Source organism: Crassostrea angulata, chromosome 3 (genome assembly GCF_025612915.1).
Source record: "Crassostrea angulata isolate pt1a10 chromosome 3, ASM2561291v2, whole genome shotgun sequence".
Lineage (NCBI taxonomy): Eukaryota > Metazoa > Mollusca > Bivalvia > Ostreida > Ostreidae > Magallana > Magallana angulata.
In genome coordinates, this window is record NC_069113.1 from 15,057,107 (window position 1) to 15,078,256 (window position 21,150).

The following is a 21,150-nucleotide window of genomic DNA, read 5'->3' on the forward strand; positions in this document are numbered from 1 at the left end:
TTATTTATATCACCGGTGGACTTTCAAAAAATGCCCCTGCTATCTCACTGGTTTTAAGTTTGAAGGTTACATGCACATGTATATGTATTTTAAACAATGTCTATCAGATCATATTTTATGATTTATATTTATGTATTTACACCCATTAAGTTTTTCCTACAATAATTATACTAAAATTGTAAAAGAAACTGAAAAGACCGGAGTATAACCAGAAGCAATTTAAAAAAAGTCACGGACGAAATAATCATATTATCTCAAAAACGTGTAACAAAAACATGGGATTGATATGATATTTTTTGATAAATATTTGAATCGATATTGTGGGTACGATTATTACTATGAATTACAGGTAAATTATCAAATATCAAGTCAAAACAAATGTATCAACATGGGCAATGGGCCGCAAAACAAAGAGCATGCCCAAAAATATATGCATATACAACATTAGAGCTACGCATACAAAAATGCAGCTCAAATTCAAAAGTAAAACTTTAAGCAACATGCAAGTTCACAGTTCACGCTTTGCACACAACAAATTGAAGTTCAACATGTAAATAGCTTTGACCCTTAGAGATGCAGAAGTCAAAGCTTTGTAATATATACAAGCAGATTGCCGCTTTTATGCCAGTATACTACACTGTATATCAGAGAGAAGCATAACATCCGTATTGTCTATGTTAAGCATGCATACAATGGAATTAAGCTGAACATGTACAGAGCATTGACCCTAGAGGGTGCAAAGGTCAAAGCTTGGTAATTTAGTAATTTGCCGACTTTATGCCAGTATGCAACATCACCGTGGAAAGCATCACAGCCATACCTTTTGAGAATGTTGGTACCTAGAACAGCAGCTGAAATGAAGAAAAACACAAACAGGCCGAAAAATCCATAGTTATCTTGTTAATAGTCAATTATTTAAAACGAATTTATTAAACATTCAAGAGGTACATGTACATATATGCATTCATAATGTATTATCGACCTTCATGTTGCTAACAGTCTTGTATCATTTAATTAAGCACCATCATCATATAGAAAAGCACCATCTTCATATCATAAAGCACCATCATCATATATATAATAAAGCACCACCTTCATATAAAAAAGCACAATCTTCATATGAAAAAGCATTTTATCTCATACGTGTGGTGTATATTACCCGTGTGATAAACCTTTGCTATATGAAACAGGTGATGCTTTATCAAACACTTTCGGTCCGAACTATTTTTGACACAACCCTTCGCTTCAACGCTTCAGTGACCTATTTTCGAAGATTTGCTAGTACTTTCAACTTACATGTAACTATATCTACTACAAAAATTGATATTAAATGTATTTTGTCAAAGATTTAAATAACAAATATGAAGGAAAGCACATAACTGCGTAGCGGGGGGGGGGGGGGGGCAATTATGAGGGGGGGGGGGGGTAGCCACCCCCCTCCCCACTCTTTTTTTGTTATACATAACCGTAACCACAAGACCCTTTTTCTTGTTTGTCAAGATTTTTGATAAGTTTAGCCCCCTTCCAACTTTCAATTTGCTTTGTGAAGATTAGGCCTATGATAAAACTGCAAATTACGTTAACTGTCAAGGAGTTCGTCCTGACGACGCGATGAAAACTGAGCGCTCTGGTTGTGTTTTTATGTACAAGAACTTACCGAAATAATGTTTCATAAGACTTCTATTCCACCACCAGTAAGCGTCCTTATTCACTATTTTCAATTTCGAATCATAAGGCTTGTGTTTGTATTATAAAACATCAACACCTGTTCCTCGTTCGAGTCAATTCAAACTAACGAGCATTTGCAACTTTGTGTATGTCAACAATATACAGTTGTTGACTGGGGTCGAGGGCAACAGTTGATCTGTCGGACCGGCTCGCAAACTGTTGCCCAAGGCCGAAGGCCGCGGGCAACAGTTTGCGAGCCGGTCCGACAGATCAACTGTTGCCCGAGACACAGTCAACAACTGTTTTGTTATACCCCTTCTAATCAATAACACGTTTTCCCGGAATGTGACGTCACCGGTCAACAGTCTTTTTTAACAGTCGATTTTAACAGTTCTATCTAACAGTTCTAGTCCAACAGTCAAAATGCTGGACTTTTTTTCGTATAGAGTTATATAGTAACTGTTTTACAGGGGTATAACAAACTTGATTATTCAAGTCTTCTTATAAGCATTTCTATTTAATCAATTGAATAAGCTCTAAGAAAAATTATTTATAGCTAAAATATTATTCTAAGGTTAATTTCAGTGACACTTAACATTAAACAGTTAGATTTATCTCAGAAATGACGTACTAAATTGTATTGCGCAAGGTCACAATAACCGCATAACACAACGTTGCATCTTCGTTTTTAATCTTTGAAAAAAATTATTTGGGTCATGTAAGGGACTGTTTCAAAAGCTTCATAATATAAATCAAATTGTATGAGATAAATAGAACATCTATAATTGTGTGATTTTATATTTGCTTTATCCAACTCGTTGAAATGGTTATATTCGCTCGGCAAGCCTCGCGAAAATATACACCATTTCAACTCGTTGGATAAAGCAAATATAAAATCACACAATATAGATATCCTCTATATCTTCATATTATAAAGCACCATCATCATATAATAAAGCATCATCTTCATATTATAAAGCACCATCTTCACATGAAATAACTAGAGCATTATATAATTAAGCAACATCTTCTCATGAAATGACCACATAAGGCAGCTATGGCGTTCCATATATACCAGTGTCTCATAAAATTGTGCTACTACATGTATTATCATTACCTGTATTGGTCAACAGCATAATGATAATCCATTTAGAGCATACTGTGAATTCCTTTAGCTGATAACCACAAAAGAAAAAAGTTTATGTATGTTAATTAATCCTATTCTTTATATCGAAAACACATATGTACACCACATGAAACCCATTTATAGATATAGCCTAAGAGCGGGATAAAGCTAGTACCCGATGATGTTGACGTGCAAAAGCAAATCTAGGGCCGGGTTTGTAATAATTATATAGACCATACATTCTATGACATGAAAAGTGAGGATTATTGATACATTTAAAATTCACATGCAAACGATTCAACTCCAGATAGTACATAAAAGTCTGTTAATGTGTGACCCATCCTTTATGAAAATCAAAATTTAAACTACCAGAAATAGCATGTGACCTTCTTTTTGACTAAAATTGTTATAAGATAATTTTTATTAACGGGAAACACTTGATGCAGGTGTTGCTGTCAATAATGACAACATCTTCACTGTAGTTTTAAAATCATTTTCGACAAGGATACAGTACATTTTAAATCATGGTCCTTTGATGTATTTACTTCAATATCACAGAGGGACAGGGAGAGAGAGAGTCCCTGATTGTATATTATGTCGCCCCATTTACTGTGTCATTGTAGGAGACTTATAGGTAAAAGTACATTAATAAATTAGAAAATATTTCGAAGTCGCTTTATCTTAATCAAGGCGATATCATAGGTCTATCAAATAGTCGAAGAGGCCTTTTTTCAGATTGCGACAAATATTCCTTGTGAGAAAGTATAACAATTATCAGAATCAACTAGTAATTGGCCAAGCATTGCCCTTCTCCAAGAAGCAAACCAGCTTGAAGTTGATGCCGTAAAAATTTTTATTTGAAAGGGAACAAGTATGGTGTTGCAATATACCATAATTCAATTGTAATTGCGAAATATCTATTTGTTGCTGTTTAAAGTTACCTAAAAACATTGAAGAAATAAATGAATGATAACATATCTAGTAATTATAGATTTTATAGATTGCAATTAAGAGTTATTTTGTAAATACATTAAAATGCCATGTAACCATCCCTTTTCACAGACGATGTACATTTTTGTGTTACATGTACGTGTACGCACAGTTTGCACCCCGAGAGTATGAATGGCTAAAATGAACGCGACGTACACGAGATTTCTACATAACTATTTTTAACTCAAATGAAAATTATACCTCGACTTTGTGAAAATTCACATTCACATATACATGTGATGTAAACAGATAAGATGAATGTGCTATATTTTAATCATAATATACCAAGAAATCCTTTTTATTTTCTTTTTTAAATTGCAAGTCGTTGACTTTAGAAAAAAATTCTACAAGATGAAAATTGTTTCCCAGCTTTTACATTGATTTACCAGAATTTATACACATAAACGCATTGCAAAAATAAATATATTAAAGAAAAAAAGTTAAATATATGTATAATGTATTTTCGTGAGTAAATTGTGACATTGATAACACTAACGACAATTGCATCATTATCTCATTTTATTTGCTTGGATTTCTCATTGATTTAGGCGTTTTGCCGTGGACGTATCATCATTTTCGCAGATTTCAGAGACTTCCACGTGTTTCCCCAGTGGTACCACGACACTTCCGTAGCATCATTCTTCGAGGCTTTACGGTAAACACCATTCAAATTGACGTTGGTGCATGCATTGAACCACCACCCTGCTTTGCGGGCCCCTGCACAATCTCCTCCAGCTTTATCATTATCTGCATCTACAGTACTGAAGTACATGCTGTTAGAAGCGGCAAAACTATCTCCTGAATGGAAAGAAAAACAGTGTGCATCACCTGAATCTGATCATAGTTGATTTAGATCCTAATGTTCCTCTACCTCTTTATTTTTTCATTATTACCACACGACCCATATTTTCAAAACCATTGGTTTTTGTAAACTTTTGTATGAAAACGTTGTCTCAATGTTTCAAAATTTCGTAATGTTTCTTTACAAATTATGCTATTACAGTAATACTCTCTGGGCGTTTTTAACGGTGGCTCATGTTTATTATGATGCTCACCATTACTTAGTATACTCGAGGGATTCCATAGAAATTTTCTTTTACAAAGCCATAACACTATGTTTGAAATCCTACATACCTAGACCTTTTGTTCCATTAAACCCCCCAAGCGACAGTTTGTATTTGTTAGCCTCATTATCCACAAAAAAAGATGAATACGTCGCATGAGCTTTCTCCCTCGAAAATTTCATCAAATCAATCCTAAGAACCTGTTTTTTATCTTTCGTCAATGCATGAATGGCATCATTTCCTGACGAAGAAAAAATAGTTAAACAGTGTATACGTAGATACTCAGTAGTCTTTCCTTGTGTGAAATTGTTCTTGAGTAACTTACCGAGCCAATATTCATCTTCAGCCTGACCAAACCCGTTTTTGTAATCCTTCCACTTCCGTAGAAAGTCTATGTCTCCATCTTGTCTTCTTTGGAGTACCTAACATTCGAAATTATTGTGTTCAAAGGAAAGGAACGGAAACAAACATTGCAATTAAAAATGTTAATTATATCAAATAACTGTAGATAATTTATAAACGGTGTAATCCTTTCAATTCTAAACGATTCCTTTGTCCCAAGGCCCCGCTGTCACCAACTTTCCTCAAGTAAATACTCAGCAGGCTCTAAAATTTATGCACTTTACTGTAAAGGTTTTGAGCTGAGTGCTTTTAAAACGTTGTTGACGGTGGAGCCAGGACTGTTATGATCGACTCACCGTCCATCCCCCTCCATCAGTGGTCATGTCACAGAACACTGTCTTGTTTGTCCCTGGGGCTGGGTAAATTGTGTACACCCCGTCTCTACTCAGCGGACGATGCATCTTAATGTCTGCACAGTCTTTATTTTTATCATGGACCCCTTTATTAAAGTAGATCAAAATGATTTAATTATCTGTTTACACTTCTTACTTATATTATAAATAAATAAATACCTTTTCTTGAACTTACTTGATTTTAGAAACACCTGTCCCTTCTTCAGTTTATAACTTGACTGGACGTCCAGGGTCATTGGACCGTGAATGGACAAGGCGGTGTTCTTGTGGTCCCAGTTAGATTTCCGTAGCATGTCCTTCATCTCATCTGAAGCCAAATAAAAGTGTGTTATATAAATAACATTTTAAACAGACCTTAGTTTACGTAAACCATAGAATATTAATGAAATTTCTTTATCATAGCGCTTTTAAAAAAAATGATGAATACACTGAAACATTCCTCCATTCTTACAACGTTTCTTGGTCATTTGCTAATATTCATTATTTTCAGTTTTAGTGGAAACTGTATATTTTTCTTCGTTTTCGTTATATTGGTTCAACAAATGAACTAATTTCCGTGTTTGCTTACATCATTCAGAAACTAGTATAAAAACCAACTACACCGCAGTAAGATCTACCTGTTAGGTGAAGTCTGATTCCCTTGGCATCAACACTCCAGACGGCCATCGTGAAAACAACAAGAGTCCACATTGTGACGTGTTGACAAACACCCCCAGAAAACTGATGGTTTTATATACTCTCTGATATTGATGTTCTCGTAAGCAATGTTATTAAAATGAAACCAAATATCTTGAAAAATGTGATACCAAAATATCAACTGTTCACACCCCCTTAATTTCTCTTTTTCGTTCATTTCAAACTTTGAATTATAATCGGAAGAAACCTTTTTTCATGAGAAAATTTATTTGTAGAATTACAGTCATAAAATGTTACAAAATTCAACGAAACCAAAGTCTTGAAAATGATAGCCATGATTACAGTACTATTGGTTGTTACATGAGTAATACTATTGCTGTTGACAGATAGGTATTGATTCCTTATCCCCTCCTTTCTTCTTTTTAGCTTTTTTTTTTATTATTATTTCACCACTGATTCTTTGCACAGTTGCATAACACTCATATGTCTTTGAGGCCAATACAAGTCTCCTATATATCTTGAATTATTGGTAGTAATGAATTTAACAGAAGCATAACCCGTAAATAATAAAAATATGATTCATAAACACAAAAATAAACTAATAAGATATCAACGCCATATCATATACGGAGTTATTCAAAACTATTACCCCTGCTTCTTTTTTACACAATTTTATTACAAAATATTACAACTATTACATATATGCAACTTATAAACGAAAATTTATATAATATATATGCATGTACAATAACGTTATTGTAAATGCGACCTCATATCTACTTTGTAGTATTACAGTGTTGAAATTGTATAAGTGTTGAAATTGGCACATAAATTGTTTGATACTGTCTCACAGTATACAGTATACACTGACAAACTGTGGAGCTACTTTTTGTGAGTTTCTCCCTCATTGTCCTTAGGTTCATGGTGAGTGATTGACCTTCTAAGTGGGGTCAAAGGGCGACCTTGATATTTGTACCGCGGCTTCTTGTCAGCTGGCTTTAAAATCTACAACATGTTCACAAATTACGAAAAATAAATTCACCAAGGTTAACGTTACATTAAAATGTACGAGTTGTCTTTCGTTGCATGTGATAAAGAATTACTTATTGAGAATGACCAGCACACCTGAAACGAGCACATGAGAGATTCATCTACAGACATCATGGCCGCTGCATTATCGAATTCATTGCAGTAATCTGGGGCTGAAAATATTGTTACTAGCTGTCTCTTGGCAAAAAACTCGTATCCATCTTCTACTACCTATCAAATGTGGAGAAAACACAAAAAGAAGAATAAGCTTCTAATGTTATCAATGATTTATTATTACTTCATTGTTTTATGTGCCTAGTCAAATGTAAATTAACAAAACACAAATAAGTTAATCTAACTTCTAATGTTAACTGATTTATAAATACTTACACATATTCTTTGCAGTACATATTTTTATTTATGGCGGAGGGTGTTAAATTTAATTTTCTTGTAAAAACACTTTCATACGTTGTCTTTTAATGCATATATATGTAGAATTCTTCCTTGATGTCCACGACAGACTAGATCTAAATCATGACGATTCAGAAACTTGCTGACGACATCTCCGCCAAAGGTGAAGGACACACCCCTGTCCTTCTCGCCCCACCCTTTGACCTCTTTGTCGGGGTCAGACCACGACAGATCACACAACAGCCCTAAAAAAGAAAAATCAAGATGTTTTGTTAAATTTTAACGGAGCTATGAAAAAATACAGTTCAGCATGATTTCAGGAGTTGCGATTTTCCAATTTAAAGAAAGAATATTTGTAAAACATATCCTTTTAACCTGTTTTACAAACAAAATTAAATAATATATCCCGTCATCATTGAAGAAAATGGAACGACTGATGAACCTCGCATCGCGAATATTGAACTTGTTACAAAATAAGTGTTATTTGTTCTGTTAAACATCACCCTATATACATGTAGCTGTATCTGGTACATCGGTGGGCTTAAGGATTCTTCAGATCTGTTCCATAGACTGCAAGTCCGGAGATAAACTTGTACAAATCAAAAAGTTCATACGACTCTCAATTCATGTATGATTTATGAGATTGATTCATTCAAGACATTTTTATATTCAGATTTGAAAATCGAACGTGGTTACAAAAGTAAAAACATCATCGATGAATACAAATATGTATTACATGTTCAAAAGGGTATAAGTAACTAAAATTTAATTCAAACTAATATTTTATGATAATTATATATATAATATATATGCATGTAGGATAAATTAATTGTCAATGCCACCTCATATCTACTTTGTAGTATTACGGTGTTGAAATTGGCATATAATTTGTTTGATACTGTCTCGCACGTTCTGGCAAACTGTGGAGCTACTTTTTGTGAGTTTCTCCCTCCTTGTCCTTAGGTTCATGGTGAGTGATTGACCTTCTAAGTGGGGTCAAAGGGCGACCTTGATATTTGTACCGCGGTTTCTTGTCAGCTGGCTTTAAAATCTACAACTTGTTCACAAATTAAGAAAATATAAATTCACCAAGGTTAACGTTACATCAGAATGTACGAGTTGTCTTTCGTTGCGTGTGATAAAGGATCGCTTATTGAGAATGATCAGCACACCTGAAACGAGCACATGAGAGGTTCATCCACAGACATCATGGCCGCTGCATTATCGAATTCATTGCAGTAATTCGGGGCTGAAAATATTGTTACCAGCTGTCTCTTGGCAAAAAAAACTCATATCCATCTTTTTCTACCTATCAAATGTAGAGAAACACACAAAAAGATGTTATCACTGATTTATTATAACTTCATTGTTTTATGTGCTTTGTCAAGCTAATCTAACTTCTAATATTATTACTGATTTATTAGACGTGAGCACTTATACATATTCTTTGTAGTACATATTTTCATATATGCCAAACAACTTGGAATTTAATTTTTTTTTTAAATACATTCATAAAGTGTTTTTTTAATGCATGTACGTGAAATTCTTACTTGATGTCCACGATAGACTAGATCGAGATCGTGACGATTCAGGAACTTGCTGACGACATCTCCGCCAAAGGTGAAGGACACGCCCCTGTCGTTCTCTCCCCACCCTTTGAGCTCTTTGTCGGGGTCAGACCACAACAGATCACACAACAGCCCTACAAAGAAATATCAAGTTGTTGTAAAATCATGTAACATTTTAACGGAGCTATGAACAAATACAGTTCAGCATGATGTCAAGAGTTCCGATTTTCCAAATTAAAGAAAGAGTATAATTGTAAAACACATCCTTAAGACCTGTTTTACAAACAAAATTAAATAATATATCCTGGCATCATTGAAGAAAATGGAACGATTGATGAACGTCGCTGCGAGAATATTGAACTTGTAACAAAATAAGTGTTATTTGTTCTGTTAAACATCGTCCTATATACATGTACCTGTATCTGGTACATCGGTAGGCCTACTGATTATTCGGATCTCTTCCATAGACTGCAAGTCCGGAGACAAACCTGTACAAATCAAAAATTTAATACGGCTCTCAATTCATGTATGCGTTATGGAATTGTTTCATTCAAGACATTTTAATAACCGAACGTGGGTATAAAAATAAATATATCGATGGAATCATCGGTGAATACAAAGATGTATTACATGTTCAAAAGAGTATAAGTAACTTAAATTTAATTCAAACTAATAGTTTATGATAATAAAATTATGAATTTTACCCACTCTAATATTAATATTTTCAAACATTCAACGGATTGCGTTTTTTTTAAAGATATGCATATCACAATGTATCTTTTAAACTAACCTCCATGACAACAAAATAGCTTTTCTCCAATGATAGCAGCCGTCGGGAAACAATTACAGCAGTCAGTGAATGTCTTCCAAAGTTTGAAGCTGAATCTTCTCTTACCTATAGAAAAAAAATATTCATTTTATTCATTTCGCGAGTCAATATTCGCATAAATACTAAAGCTTGTAGCATTTGATAGTGTTCATTTCAGGAATCAGATACATGCGCGGATCCAGAAAATTTCCCGGGCAGAGAGGGGGCAACGGTTATTTGAGTTTGCCAGGGGGATCTAAGGCATATTTTTGGTAGTTTTGTAATGTAATTTAAAGGAATTTTAATTTTACGGGGGGGGGGGGGGGGCTGGACCACTGCAACCTCTCCCCCTAGATGCGCGCATGAGGTATAACCACATACCTATTATTATATTGTATCATAATTAATCATTCATGTATGCTTCTCTTACAAGAGGTGTGTGAGATCATACTTACACTCATCGTGAAATCCGTAAAGAACATTGAAGCTTTCGTGATTCCCGCGTAAAAGAAAAAGATTTCCGGATATTTGATTTTGTAGGCTAAAATTAAGGAGACAAATGATTTCTAAAGACTGCTTTCCCCTGTCCACATAGTCCACATAGTCTCCGAGAAAAAGATAATTAGATTCTGGGAGAAATCTCATTCAAACAGACGAAGCAGGTCCGTGTACTGCCCGTGGATGTCCCCTGAAAGCGAAAGCAACACATTCAAAATATGCAATATTTTCAAAATTTAAATTAACAAAATTTGAAGAGAATGATTGTAAAATCGCATTATTGTTTTACAAAATGTTCTACCAACCACATACTTTGATGGGGGTCTCTAACTCTAGTAAATTTGACTGACTGAGGAAAATCTCTCTCGCTAGGAATCTAATTTTACCCTCATCCATTTTAACAATTGTGCTATGTTTTGACTTTCTGACAATCAGAAATGAAAAAGAGAATATGATATAATTTTCTCTTCTTTTTTTTTACAAATCAAATATTTGTTAAAAAACTTTTTATGTTGCGAAAAATTCATTCCAATATTTTTCATCTCCCAAATCGAATTATAACATTATTTATATTTTGAAAAGAATAGAATAGAAAGAATGCTTACCTTCAAGCAGACGACCGATCAAGCTGTCGTACATATAGGGAGGTTCTAAACTGTAAAAACCGTGACCCCCACACAAAAACTGGGGTTCCAGGCGGGGTTCAAATTTTTACATATATAGTACAGGAAACATGTTTCAAAATATTCCTCTCACGAACAACAATGCAACAGTTTGCAATTGGGATATTTCTATGCATACATGTACATGTACATCCTTGGCTATTGCAAATTCTAAATTGTTAAAATGTTGATCCCCTGACCAACACTGCGGCCCCAGAATCAAAGTTTAACATAGAAAAAAAATCTTGTTCTCAAGAACTACAATGCTACAGTTTTTGAGATCATTATTCAAGCATCCTCAAACTGTGAAGATTCTAAATTGTGGAAGCCGTGACCCCCAGACTAATACTTGGGGCCCAGAGGATTCAAAGTTAACATAGATATATATAGAAAACATATTTGAAAATATTCTACTTAAGGTATCCGATGTACAATTGAGCCTGAGAGCTCGGGATTTTCCGGGATGAGCTCGGTAGATTACGGAACTTGAAATAAATTTTCAAAAAGTCGCAATACATTTTATCTAACATAATAAACAATAAAAAATAAACAATTGATGCATAAATCAAGCAATTTTTTTTCTTAATTTAAAAACGAGTTATTTTACCTTTTCCCCCTTACGCTGATTGTGACGTTGTAGCAGCTATACGTCATTTGCCGTTGCATGACGTGTTTTTTTTCCCGCGGCGCTCTTCAAATAACGTGAAGGAAAAAACCCTAATTTTATGATAAAGTTTGCAGTGCACAAGTCACGTATTTCGTCGATAAATACTGAGAAGTTCGTTTTATACATTGATTTCGTAGATATTGTGACTGTGCATAACTTGAATTAGGGTTATCTGGTAATTGTATGGCCCTATTCAATAAATTAAAAAAAATTATACCTAATTCCATTATACATACAGAGTGTTTCGGACCTAACATTTGTATAACGGCGTATTTGCTACTAACTATTTTTAATAAGTACCATGCATACGGAATTCGTGGTTAAAATTCTTGTACACGTTTATTAAAATTATTGTGTTTAAACATCTCCTTGTTATTTTCCGTAAATCAAGTTAACAAGAGTCAAATAATGGAATTTCTAATCATTGTTTGAATTTTTTTATCGGGATTCCAAACAATTTTCTTCTCTCGCATTTCATATAACATGTATGTGCATGAACAGTACATTTTTCACTCTTGTTAAAATCGCTGGATTTTATGTCATTCAAATAATACTATTAGATACTGATTCCGACTGCTTTAAAGCCAATTCATTTCATTTTGCTGTTTACATAAAAGATGCGCGTCACCATCCAATGAAATCAAATACTCAAAATTTGATTGACAGGTTCAGCCAGATAGCCCATGTCTGATGTTATGTGTGGTATTTGTACACAATCTTATCGTGTAAAAATGCATGCTTATTACAACATCACAGTGTCATTTATGGTTGATTCATATTTGTTATAACTGTGTAAAGCATGTTGATGTATTGTGCATTCCACAATTGTACCGATACGGAAACATCGTAGTCAGACTTAATCGGCAGTCTCCATTTTAAAACTGACTTAATTTTTTTTTTTTGAAAAAGAATACAATTTTGAGTAAAAGATAATACAATGTATAATGTTTTCTACGAGTTAAAGGTTTTGAATGAACTCTAATAAAACATTTCACACGGTTCTTGCACGCTTTGTTCGTAAAGCTTTACACACCTGATGTGACCCGCAATTCACTTCTTCGTTGTATTAGTAACAATATTTTTTGTGCAAACATTTTGCTGAATGAAAAAAACCTCAACAATTTAGATTTTTAATTTTAAAATTATCAGTACTCAATCGTAAAGGAATAGAAAACAGAAATAGTACCAGGTTATGGCAATATGCGTTGGATTATGAATGCGACGGGGGGGGGGGGGGGGGGGCAAAAATCATTTTCAAATCATCAAAATGATCATTGTAAAAAAAAATTCTCAAAAATAAAAAAAAAGATATTGATACAGGTAATCAATTTATTTCATAACTTTATTTTTATTAAAATTTTTATTTGGTAAATATTATTAATGATTACACGTGTTTTCGTGAAAGAAAAGTAGTATTTTACCGTGCGTGATTTGCAGCGCTAGAGTTACTTTCCCATAGTGATTTGGCGGGGGGAAAATCTATTTTTAGAAGCTACATGCCCTTACCTATCAAACAAGTACATGTACATAGAATATATACCTTACCGGGCATCATTTTTGGTCAATTGTACATCGGATACCTTAAGAACTATAGTGCAACAGTTTGTGAGATTACTATATGGAAGCACCCATTGTGGCAACGCACTTTTAAAAAGTTACGCACTTTCAAAAAAAAATTAACGCACCTTGAAAAAATGTTTCAAAGTGCGTTATTTTGCAAAGCGCTTTTTTACAACCCATACACACTGTAGCTATTATAGATTCTAAATTGGTAAAATTGTGACCCCCGGAATTATACTGGGGCCCCAAGAGGACTTCAAAGCTGAACATGGAAATAAAGGAAAAAATGTTTTAAAATCTTCTTGAGAATTACAACGCTAAAATTTATTTAAATTAGTGAAATTTCATAACCTTGTCTTAAACCGTGAAGCTGAAACTCTTTTTGATTTATTTTCAACAAGGCGACAATACAATTTATTTGTCCAAAGCCTAGAACTTCAATATCACCATGAAGGCTATGAGAGAGAGAGAGAGAGAGAGAGAGAGAGAGAGAGAGAGAGAGAGAGAGAGAGAGAGAGAGTCCCTGATTGTACATGTCACTCCATTTACTTTCTTCTTTTTAGGACACTTTGGTTAAGGTACATACATGAATTGGAATTATTCTTAAGTCTTTTTACCCCTAATCAATATCAAACGTCTATCTAATGGTTGAAGAAGCCTTTCTCAGCTTGCTTCAAATATTCCTTGTGTAAAAGTATAAAAATTATCAGAAACAAAAAGTAAATGGCCTAGCATTGCCATTCTTAAAAATGCAAACATGCTTGCTGTAGATGCCATAATTTCAAAGAGAACAAATATCGTGTCACAGTACACGATGGTTCAGTTGTAATTGCAAAATATCGGTTTGTTGCAGTTAAATGTAACCTTAAAAAAACCATTGATGAAGTAAATGAACGATAAGATATCTATTAATCATAAATTTTATAGAAAGCAATTATTTTGTAAATACATTATAATGCCATGTAGGCAGCCTTTTTAGACACTATGTACGTTGTTGTGTTACTTGTTCGCAGAGTTTAAAAGTATGAATAGCAAAAACGAGTGGAATTTACAAGGGATTTCTACATAAGTATTTTCATTTCACATAAAAAAACCGCTAAGTCGGAGACTTTGTCTACATTAACATTTACATATGATGTGCGAAAAGAGATGCAGATATATTTTATAAATATAATTCATTAATAGATCCTTTTTTCATTTTCAAAGTAATTTCCTTTTAAAAATAATTCCAGAAGATGAAAATTGTTTATTAGCTTGTACAATGAATTACCACAATTTCTTGAACACATGAACGCATTGCAAAACAAAATAAACTGTATATAATTTATATTCGTGAGAAAAAGTGTGAAAATGATAACACTAACAATAATTGCATTATTATCTCATTTTATTAGCTTCGATTTCTCCTTGTTTTAGGCGTTTTGCCGAGGCCTTATCATCATTTTCGCAGATTTCAGAGACTTCCACGTTTTTCCCCAAGTGTACCAGGACAATTCCGTAGCATCATTCTTTGAGGCTTTACGGTAAACACCATTCAAATGGGCGTGCATGCAGTTATTGAACCACCATCCTGCTTTGTATGACCCGGCACAATCTCCTCCGTTATTGTCATTATCTCTATCTATAGTACTGAAGTATGCGCCGTTGGAATGAACGAAACTATCCCCTGAATGGAAAGAAAAACAGTTTGCATCACCTGAATCTGATAATAGTTGATCTAGAACTTAGTGTTCCTTTACCTTTTTGTTTTCTTATTATTATCAAATGACCCATTTAGAACCATTGGTTTTTGTAGACTTTTGTATAAAAACTTAATCTCAATGTTTCAGAATTCAGAAGCGAAGTGAGCTCTACCGGCAAGGCATGTGTGAATAGAAAATTCAAACTATATAGTTGCATGGCAATTTTTATCACTTCACACTCTCACGAGAATCACCAAGACAATATAAAAACAATACCGATGTATACGACATAAAGTCAGTGCCACCTCTAAAGTTCACGTCAGTACACTCTCAATCAAAAATAATCGAGTGACGTCACAAAGGTTTACACATTGATCAGATAGCGTTTTTCGGCGTCAGTAAATTTTGACCCACAATTCATAGTACCAAATTCACGTTCTCGCGAGAATCAAAGTACAATTTTTGAGAAGCATATATAAGATATGTAATTTTAAGAACATCATGCTTTTTTAAGTAAATAAAACAGTATACTTCGCGTACTTTTATTTCTCAGGGGAGTTTTAAAGAGTCAGGCGACACTTAACCAACGTCAGCTTTGACGTCACAATAAGCACTGATAAGGAGAAATTACTCTAATTGAAGTTATTGTAAATCTGCTGAAATGACCAAAATCCTCTCAAAATCTTGCAAAGGCTAAGCTAAAGAACAGCTGAAGAATAAGGACATTTCTTCAGATACAGGAAACAGTTGTAAATTGCACTCATTTGGACGAATGCTCAGATTTATTCTATTCACTATACGAGGGTTGTTCGGAAATTATTGAGACAACATGGATATTTCCATTTTTAAGTGACGAATTATGGTGAAAATTGGCATGAACATTGAAGAAACCTTAGCGAATAATTAAAGACAGAAATATTTACAAAATGTTTAATATTTTCTTTACAACGGTAGATAAACTAATCGGTGGTCGGGGTACCCGGCGCAAGCATAAACTCGGAGAATAAGAAAACTAAAACATCGTCAATCTAAGTGTCCTCAAAGTTACAGCTTATACTAAAATAAATCAGATTATATATGTTCATTTTGCTATTTATTGTGACTAACTTTTGATCAAGTTTCACGAGTGTTTGAGTTGAAATACGGATATGGTACAGATATATTTACCAAGCAATATGATTTTGAAAACGACAGTATATAGAAATTTGACGTCAAGGCGGCGCAGCGAATGTACATCAAATTGATGAAAATTTCGGAAAAAGACCTTTTAATGCCACCCAATTGCTTTAACAAAAACTATACGATGGCAAGGGATAAAGAACTTCAGTTTATCTCCTTTTTCACTAATTGTTTAGCTAGAATTCAGACAAAGTGACTAAATATCAAGTACTTTTTACACACTAACTGATGTAAACAGTTCTAAAATATGTACACAGAATCACTGTAGAAGACATTTCACAGTAATTTGACTTTCAGTTAGAAATGACCCGATTTTTTCCCACAAAAATCAAGAATGGAGGGAATATGCGAATGTTGACATCTTGAAATGTAAGCAAAAGATGAGAAATGAAGAATTAATTCTAATTTCCCTTTGTTTGTTAGGTTTTTAAAACGTAGGATCAATAATTAAGAAGCGTCAAAATGACGTTGCTGTAAGTTTGCGGTTGCGCCGGGTCACTGGGCGATGGCAATTTGGTCAGCTTACCAGGAATGATCTAATCATGCTATGGACACTAAATTTTTTACATTGATCAACTCTATCCTGGTGTACGTTTTGGTGAAATTTCAAGGATTTATCTTTTTCCCGAAGGAAATAAGAGTAAAAGTCTCAATAATTTCCGAACAACCCTCGTAATTACGGTAAATTCCTGGAACGTACACTCTTCAGCAGTTCAATGGTTTCTTTATTTTCACTTCCATTTAATACGTTTTACGGTGCAACCGTTGGGGCAAGCACAGCATGTGTTCAAACAATGTATTATGATAAATCAATAAAAACAAAATTAACAACGTAAATTATTTGATTGCAAAATAAAATAAAACATACTTAATTATTTTTCAGGAAATTTACATTATTCATAGTTTATAAGATTTGTTGTAAGTAAAACAGTAGTTCAATCTCAGATACAATGTTTTTGAATAATAAAGAGTTTAGTGTAAATGTTCATTGCACTTTATCTCCTCTTTTTAAGTTATTGAAACGTACGTCAGTTCAACCCCTTTTTTTGCAGTAGACATTTTTTCTTAAACTTACATACAAAAATTGACTTATCATAGAGCCCCCCCCCCCCCATGTTAATTTTTTTTTCAATTTGCACATAGAAAAACGACTTATCATGAAGTTGCCCTCTCCACTTTTAAAAAAAAATGATTTTAATTTTTTTTTAATTTACGCTTAAAAAAAATTCTTATCGTATTATAAAAAGAAAATGGAATCCCTCCCCCCCCCCACATTAGGATTGGGAGCATGTAATAAATGGAAGTGAAATTAAAGAAACCTTTGAACTGCTTAAGAGCTGAAGTATTAGAATTTTCTTTCATGAATTTGAGAATTATCATTTTTTGGCTTGTAAAGAAAAGTGCCATCCACCCACCTAACCCCCTTTTAAAAAAACGATGCTATGTGTACGTTCCTGGAAATTAACATTACCGTAATTGTAGTGAATAAAATAAATGTAAGCATTCATCCAAATGAATGCAAGTTACAACTGTTTTCTATACCTATCTGAAGAAATGTCCTCATTCTTTAGCTTTGCAAGAATTTGAGAGGAATTTTAGCAGATTTACAATAACTTTAGTTAGAGTTATTTCCCCTTATTGTGACGTCAAAGTTCACGTTGGTTAAGTGTCGTCTGACTTTGTAAATTAAAACTCCCCTGAGAAATAAAAGTACGCGAAGTATACTGTTTTATTTACTTAAAAAGCATGATGTTCTTAAAATTACACATCTATATATTAGTCTCGTTCAACCAGACACTCGGCTGTCTCCGTAAAACTCCGACGAGCAGAGCTCTGCTCGTCGGAGATTTACGGAGACAGTCGAGCGTCTGGTTGAACGAGACTAATCTATATATGTACTTTGATTCTCGCGAGAACGTGAGGTTGGAAACCATTGGTACTATGAATTGTGGGTCAAAGTTTACTGACGCCGAAAAAAAAATCTATCTGATCAATGTGTAAACCTTTGTAACGTCACTCGATTATCTTTGATTGAAAGTGTACTGAGGTGAACTTTAGAGGTACCATTGACTGTATGTCGTATAGTAGGCTCATACATCGTTATTGTTTTTATTGTCTTGCTGATTCTCGTGAGAGTGTGAAGTGGTGAAAATTGCCATGATTACAGGGAACTGCTGGGACAATTAAAACAATGCATTACTGGTCAGATTTACAGCACCAAAAAAATCCGTTGAATGAATGTGCAACTAGTCCGAATTTTCTATTCACACACGCCTTACAGGTAGAGCTCGCTTCGCGCCGGCGCTGCGCACCGGCGAGCTGCGCTCGCTATTACATGCAGGGGGAGGGGGGCACCATGTTCTTTTAATATGACAAGCAAACATTTTTAAGCGTAAATTTAAAAAAAAAATAATTAAATATTAATTATTTTTGTTTTTAGTGAAGGGGGCAAATCCATGATAAGTCGATTTTCTATGTGTAAATTGAAAAAAAATGAAATATTATTTTTTTAACATAGGGGAGGGGGAGCTCTATGATGAGTCAAGTTTTATATGTAGGTTTAAGAAAAAATGCCTACTGCAAAAAAGGGGGATGAACTGACGTTACAATCACTTTAAAAGAGGAGATACAGTGCAATGAATATTTATATATTAAAATCTTTATTATTCAACAACATTGTATCTGAGATTAAACTACTGTTCTACTTATAAATAAATAAATTATAACAAATCTCATAAACTATGAATAATGAAAAATTACTGAAAAATAGGTAACGTTATGTTTTATTTTTTTGCATTCAAATTTTACGTTGTTGATTTTATTTTTATTGATTTATTATAATTCATTGTTTGATCTCATGCGGTGCTCGCCCCAACGGTCGCACCGTAAAACATATTACTCTCTGGGCGATTTGACGGTGGTTCATGTTTATTATGATGCTCACCATTTTTTAGTATACTCGAGGTATTCCATAGATATTTTCTATTACAGAGCTATAACACTATGTTTGAAATCCTACATACCTAGACCTTTTGTTCCATTAAACCTCCCAAGCGACACTTTGTATTTGTTAGCCTCATTATCAACAAAAAATGAAGAATACGTCGCATGAGCTTTCTCCCTCGAAAATTTCATCAAGTCAATCCTAAGAACCTGTTTTTTATCTTTCGTCAATGCATGAATGGCATCATTTCCTGACGAAGAAAAAAATAGTTAAACAATTTACATTTAAATACTCAGTAGTCTTTCCTTGCGTGAAATCGAGCTACATTACTTACCGAGCCAATATTCTACAGTAACTTACCGAGCCAATACTCATCTTCAGCGTGACCAAACCCGTTTTTGTAATCCTTCCACTTCCGTAGAAAGTCCGTGTCTCCATCTTGTCTTCTTTGGATTACCTAACATTCGAAATCATTGTGTCCAAAGGAAAGGAACAGAAACAAACATTGCAATTAAAAATGTTAATTATATCAAATAATTGTAGATTATTTAAAAATGGTATGATCATTTTAATATTAAACGATTCCTTTGTCCCAAGGCCCCGTCTTCACCAACTTTTCTCAAGTAAATACTCAGCATGCTCTCAAATTTATGCATTTTACTGTAAAGGTTTTGAGTTGAGTAAAGTGTTGAGTGATTTTAAAAGGTTGGTGACGGTCGAGGCAGGACTGTTATAATGTACTCACGGTCCACCCTCCTCCTTCAGTAGTCATGTCACAGAACATGGTCTTGTTTGTCCCCGGGGCTGGGTAAATTGTGTACACCCCGTCTCTACTCAGCGGACGGTGCATCTTAATGTCTGCACAGTCTTTATGTTTATCATGGACCCCTTTATTAAAGTAGATCAAAATGATTCAATTTTCTGTTCACACCTCTGACTTATATTATAAATAAATAAATATTATAAATAAATAAATACCTTTTCTTGAACTTACTTGATTTCAGGAACAACTGCCCTTTCTTCAGTTTAAAACTTGACTGGACGTACAGGGTCATTGGACCGTGAATGGACAAGGCGGTGTTCTTGTGGTCCCAGTTAGACTCCCGTAGCATGTCCTTCATTTCATCTGAATCCAAATAAAAGTGTGTTATATTATAACATTTTAAAAAGACCTTAGTTTACGTAAACCATAGAATATTAATGAAATTTCTTTATAATTGCGCTTTTATAAAAAAAAATGATGAATACACTAAAACATTCCTTCATTCTTACAACGTTTCTTGCTCATTTGCTAATATTCATTATTTTCAGTTTTAGTGGAAACAGTAAATTCTTCTTCGTTTTCGTTTTATTGGTTCCACAAATAAACTAATTTCCGTGTTTGCATACATCATTTTGAAACTAATAAAAAGACCGAATACACCGCAGTAACATCTACCTGATAGGTGTAGTCTGATTCCCTTAGCATCAACACTCCAGACGGCAATTGTGAAAACAACAAAAGTCCACATTTTGACTTGTTGACAAATACCCCCAGAAAACTGTTAGTTTTATATACTCTCTAGATATTGATGTTTTCGTGAACAATGTTATTAAAATGAAACCAAATATCTTGAAAAACGTGATACCAAATCATCAAATGTTCACACTCCCTTAATTTCTCTTTTTCGTTCATTTCAAGTGTTGAATTATTGTCAGAAGAAACCTTTTTTCATGAGAAAATTCATTTGTTGAATTACAGGAATAAAATTTTACAAAATTCAACAAAACCAAAGTCTTGAAAATGATAGCCAGGACTACAGTACTATTGGTTGTTACATGAGTAATACTATTGCTGTTGACAGATAGGTATTGATTCCTTATCCCCTCCTTTCTTCTTTTTAGCTTTTTTTCTTTTTTTTAT

The 21,150-nt window shown here is 33.9% G+C and overlaps 2 protein-coding genes and 1 pseudogene across 2 annotated transcripts; all 3 read right to left on the reverse strand.

The window, feature by feature from the left end:
- Positions 1-4,258: 4,258 nt before the first annotated feature.
- LOC128178099 (ryncolin-1-like) lies at positions 4,259-6,303 on the reverse strand. Its single transcript, XM_052845109.1, has 6 exons — positions 6,221-6,303; positions 5,779-5,910; positions 5,547-5,689; positions 5,174-5,270; positions 4,919-5,089; positions 4,259-4,582 (listed from the first exon to the last, which is right to left on the reverse strand). The coding sequence occupies exons 1-6, from the start codon at positions 6,291-6,293 to the stop codon at positions 4,329-4,331; spliced, it is 870 nt and encodes a 289-aa protein (XP_052701069.1). The 5' UTR covers positions 6,294-6,303; the 3' UTR covers positions 4,259-4,328.
- Positions 6,304-6,981: 678 nt separating this feature from the next.
- LOC128178100 (serine/threonine-protein phosphatase PP1-beta catalytic subunit-like) lies at positions 6,982-10,964 on the reverse strand (annotated as a pseudogene).
- A 3,890-nt stretch (positions 10,965-14,854) lies between these two features.
- Positions 14,855-20,758, reverse strand: LOC128176585 (ryncolin-1-like). The gene is made up of 6 exons (XM_052843015.1): positions 20,686-20,758; positions 20,242-20,373; positions 19,993-20,135; positions 19,608-19,704; positions 19,327-19,497; positions 14,855-15,108 (listed from the first exon to the last, which is right to left on the reverse strand). The coding sequence occupies exons 1-6, from the start codon at positions 20,756-20,758 to the stop codon at positions 14,855-14,857; spliced, it is 870 nt and encodes a 289-aa protein (XP_052698975.1).
- Between the last annotated feature and the right edge of the window lie 392 nt (positions 20,759-21,150).

Bases quoted from the DNA above. Each gene is read 5' to 3' on its own strand.
- LOC128178099 (XM_052845109.1), bottom strand. From the start codon at position 6,293: ATGTGGACTCTTGTTGTTTTCACGATGGCCGTCTGGAGTGTTGATGCC. The intron at 5,690-5,778 runs GTAAGTTCAAGA...ACTTTAATAAAG, and splicing joins ACAGGTGTTTCTAAAATCAA to GGGTCCATGATAAAAATAAA. The intron at 5,090-5,173 runs GTAAGTTACTCA...TTTCTTCGTCAG, and splicing joins TGAAGATGAATATTGGCTCG to GAAATGATGCCATTCATGCA.
- LOC128176585 (XM_052843015.1), bottom strand. From the start codon at position 20,758: ATGTGGACTTTTGTTGTTTTCACAATTGCCGTCTGGAGTGTTGATGCT. The intron at 19,498-19,607 runs GTAAGTTACTGT...TTTCTTCGTCAG, and splicing joins TGAAGATGAGTATTGGCTCG to GAAATGATGCCATTCATGCA. The intron at 15,109-19,326 runs GTATGTAGGATT...CTTTCCATTCAG, and splicing joins TAATGGAACAAAAGGTCTAG to GGGATAGTTTCGTTCATTCC.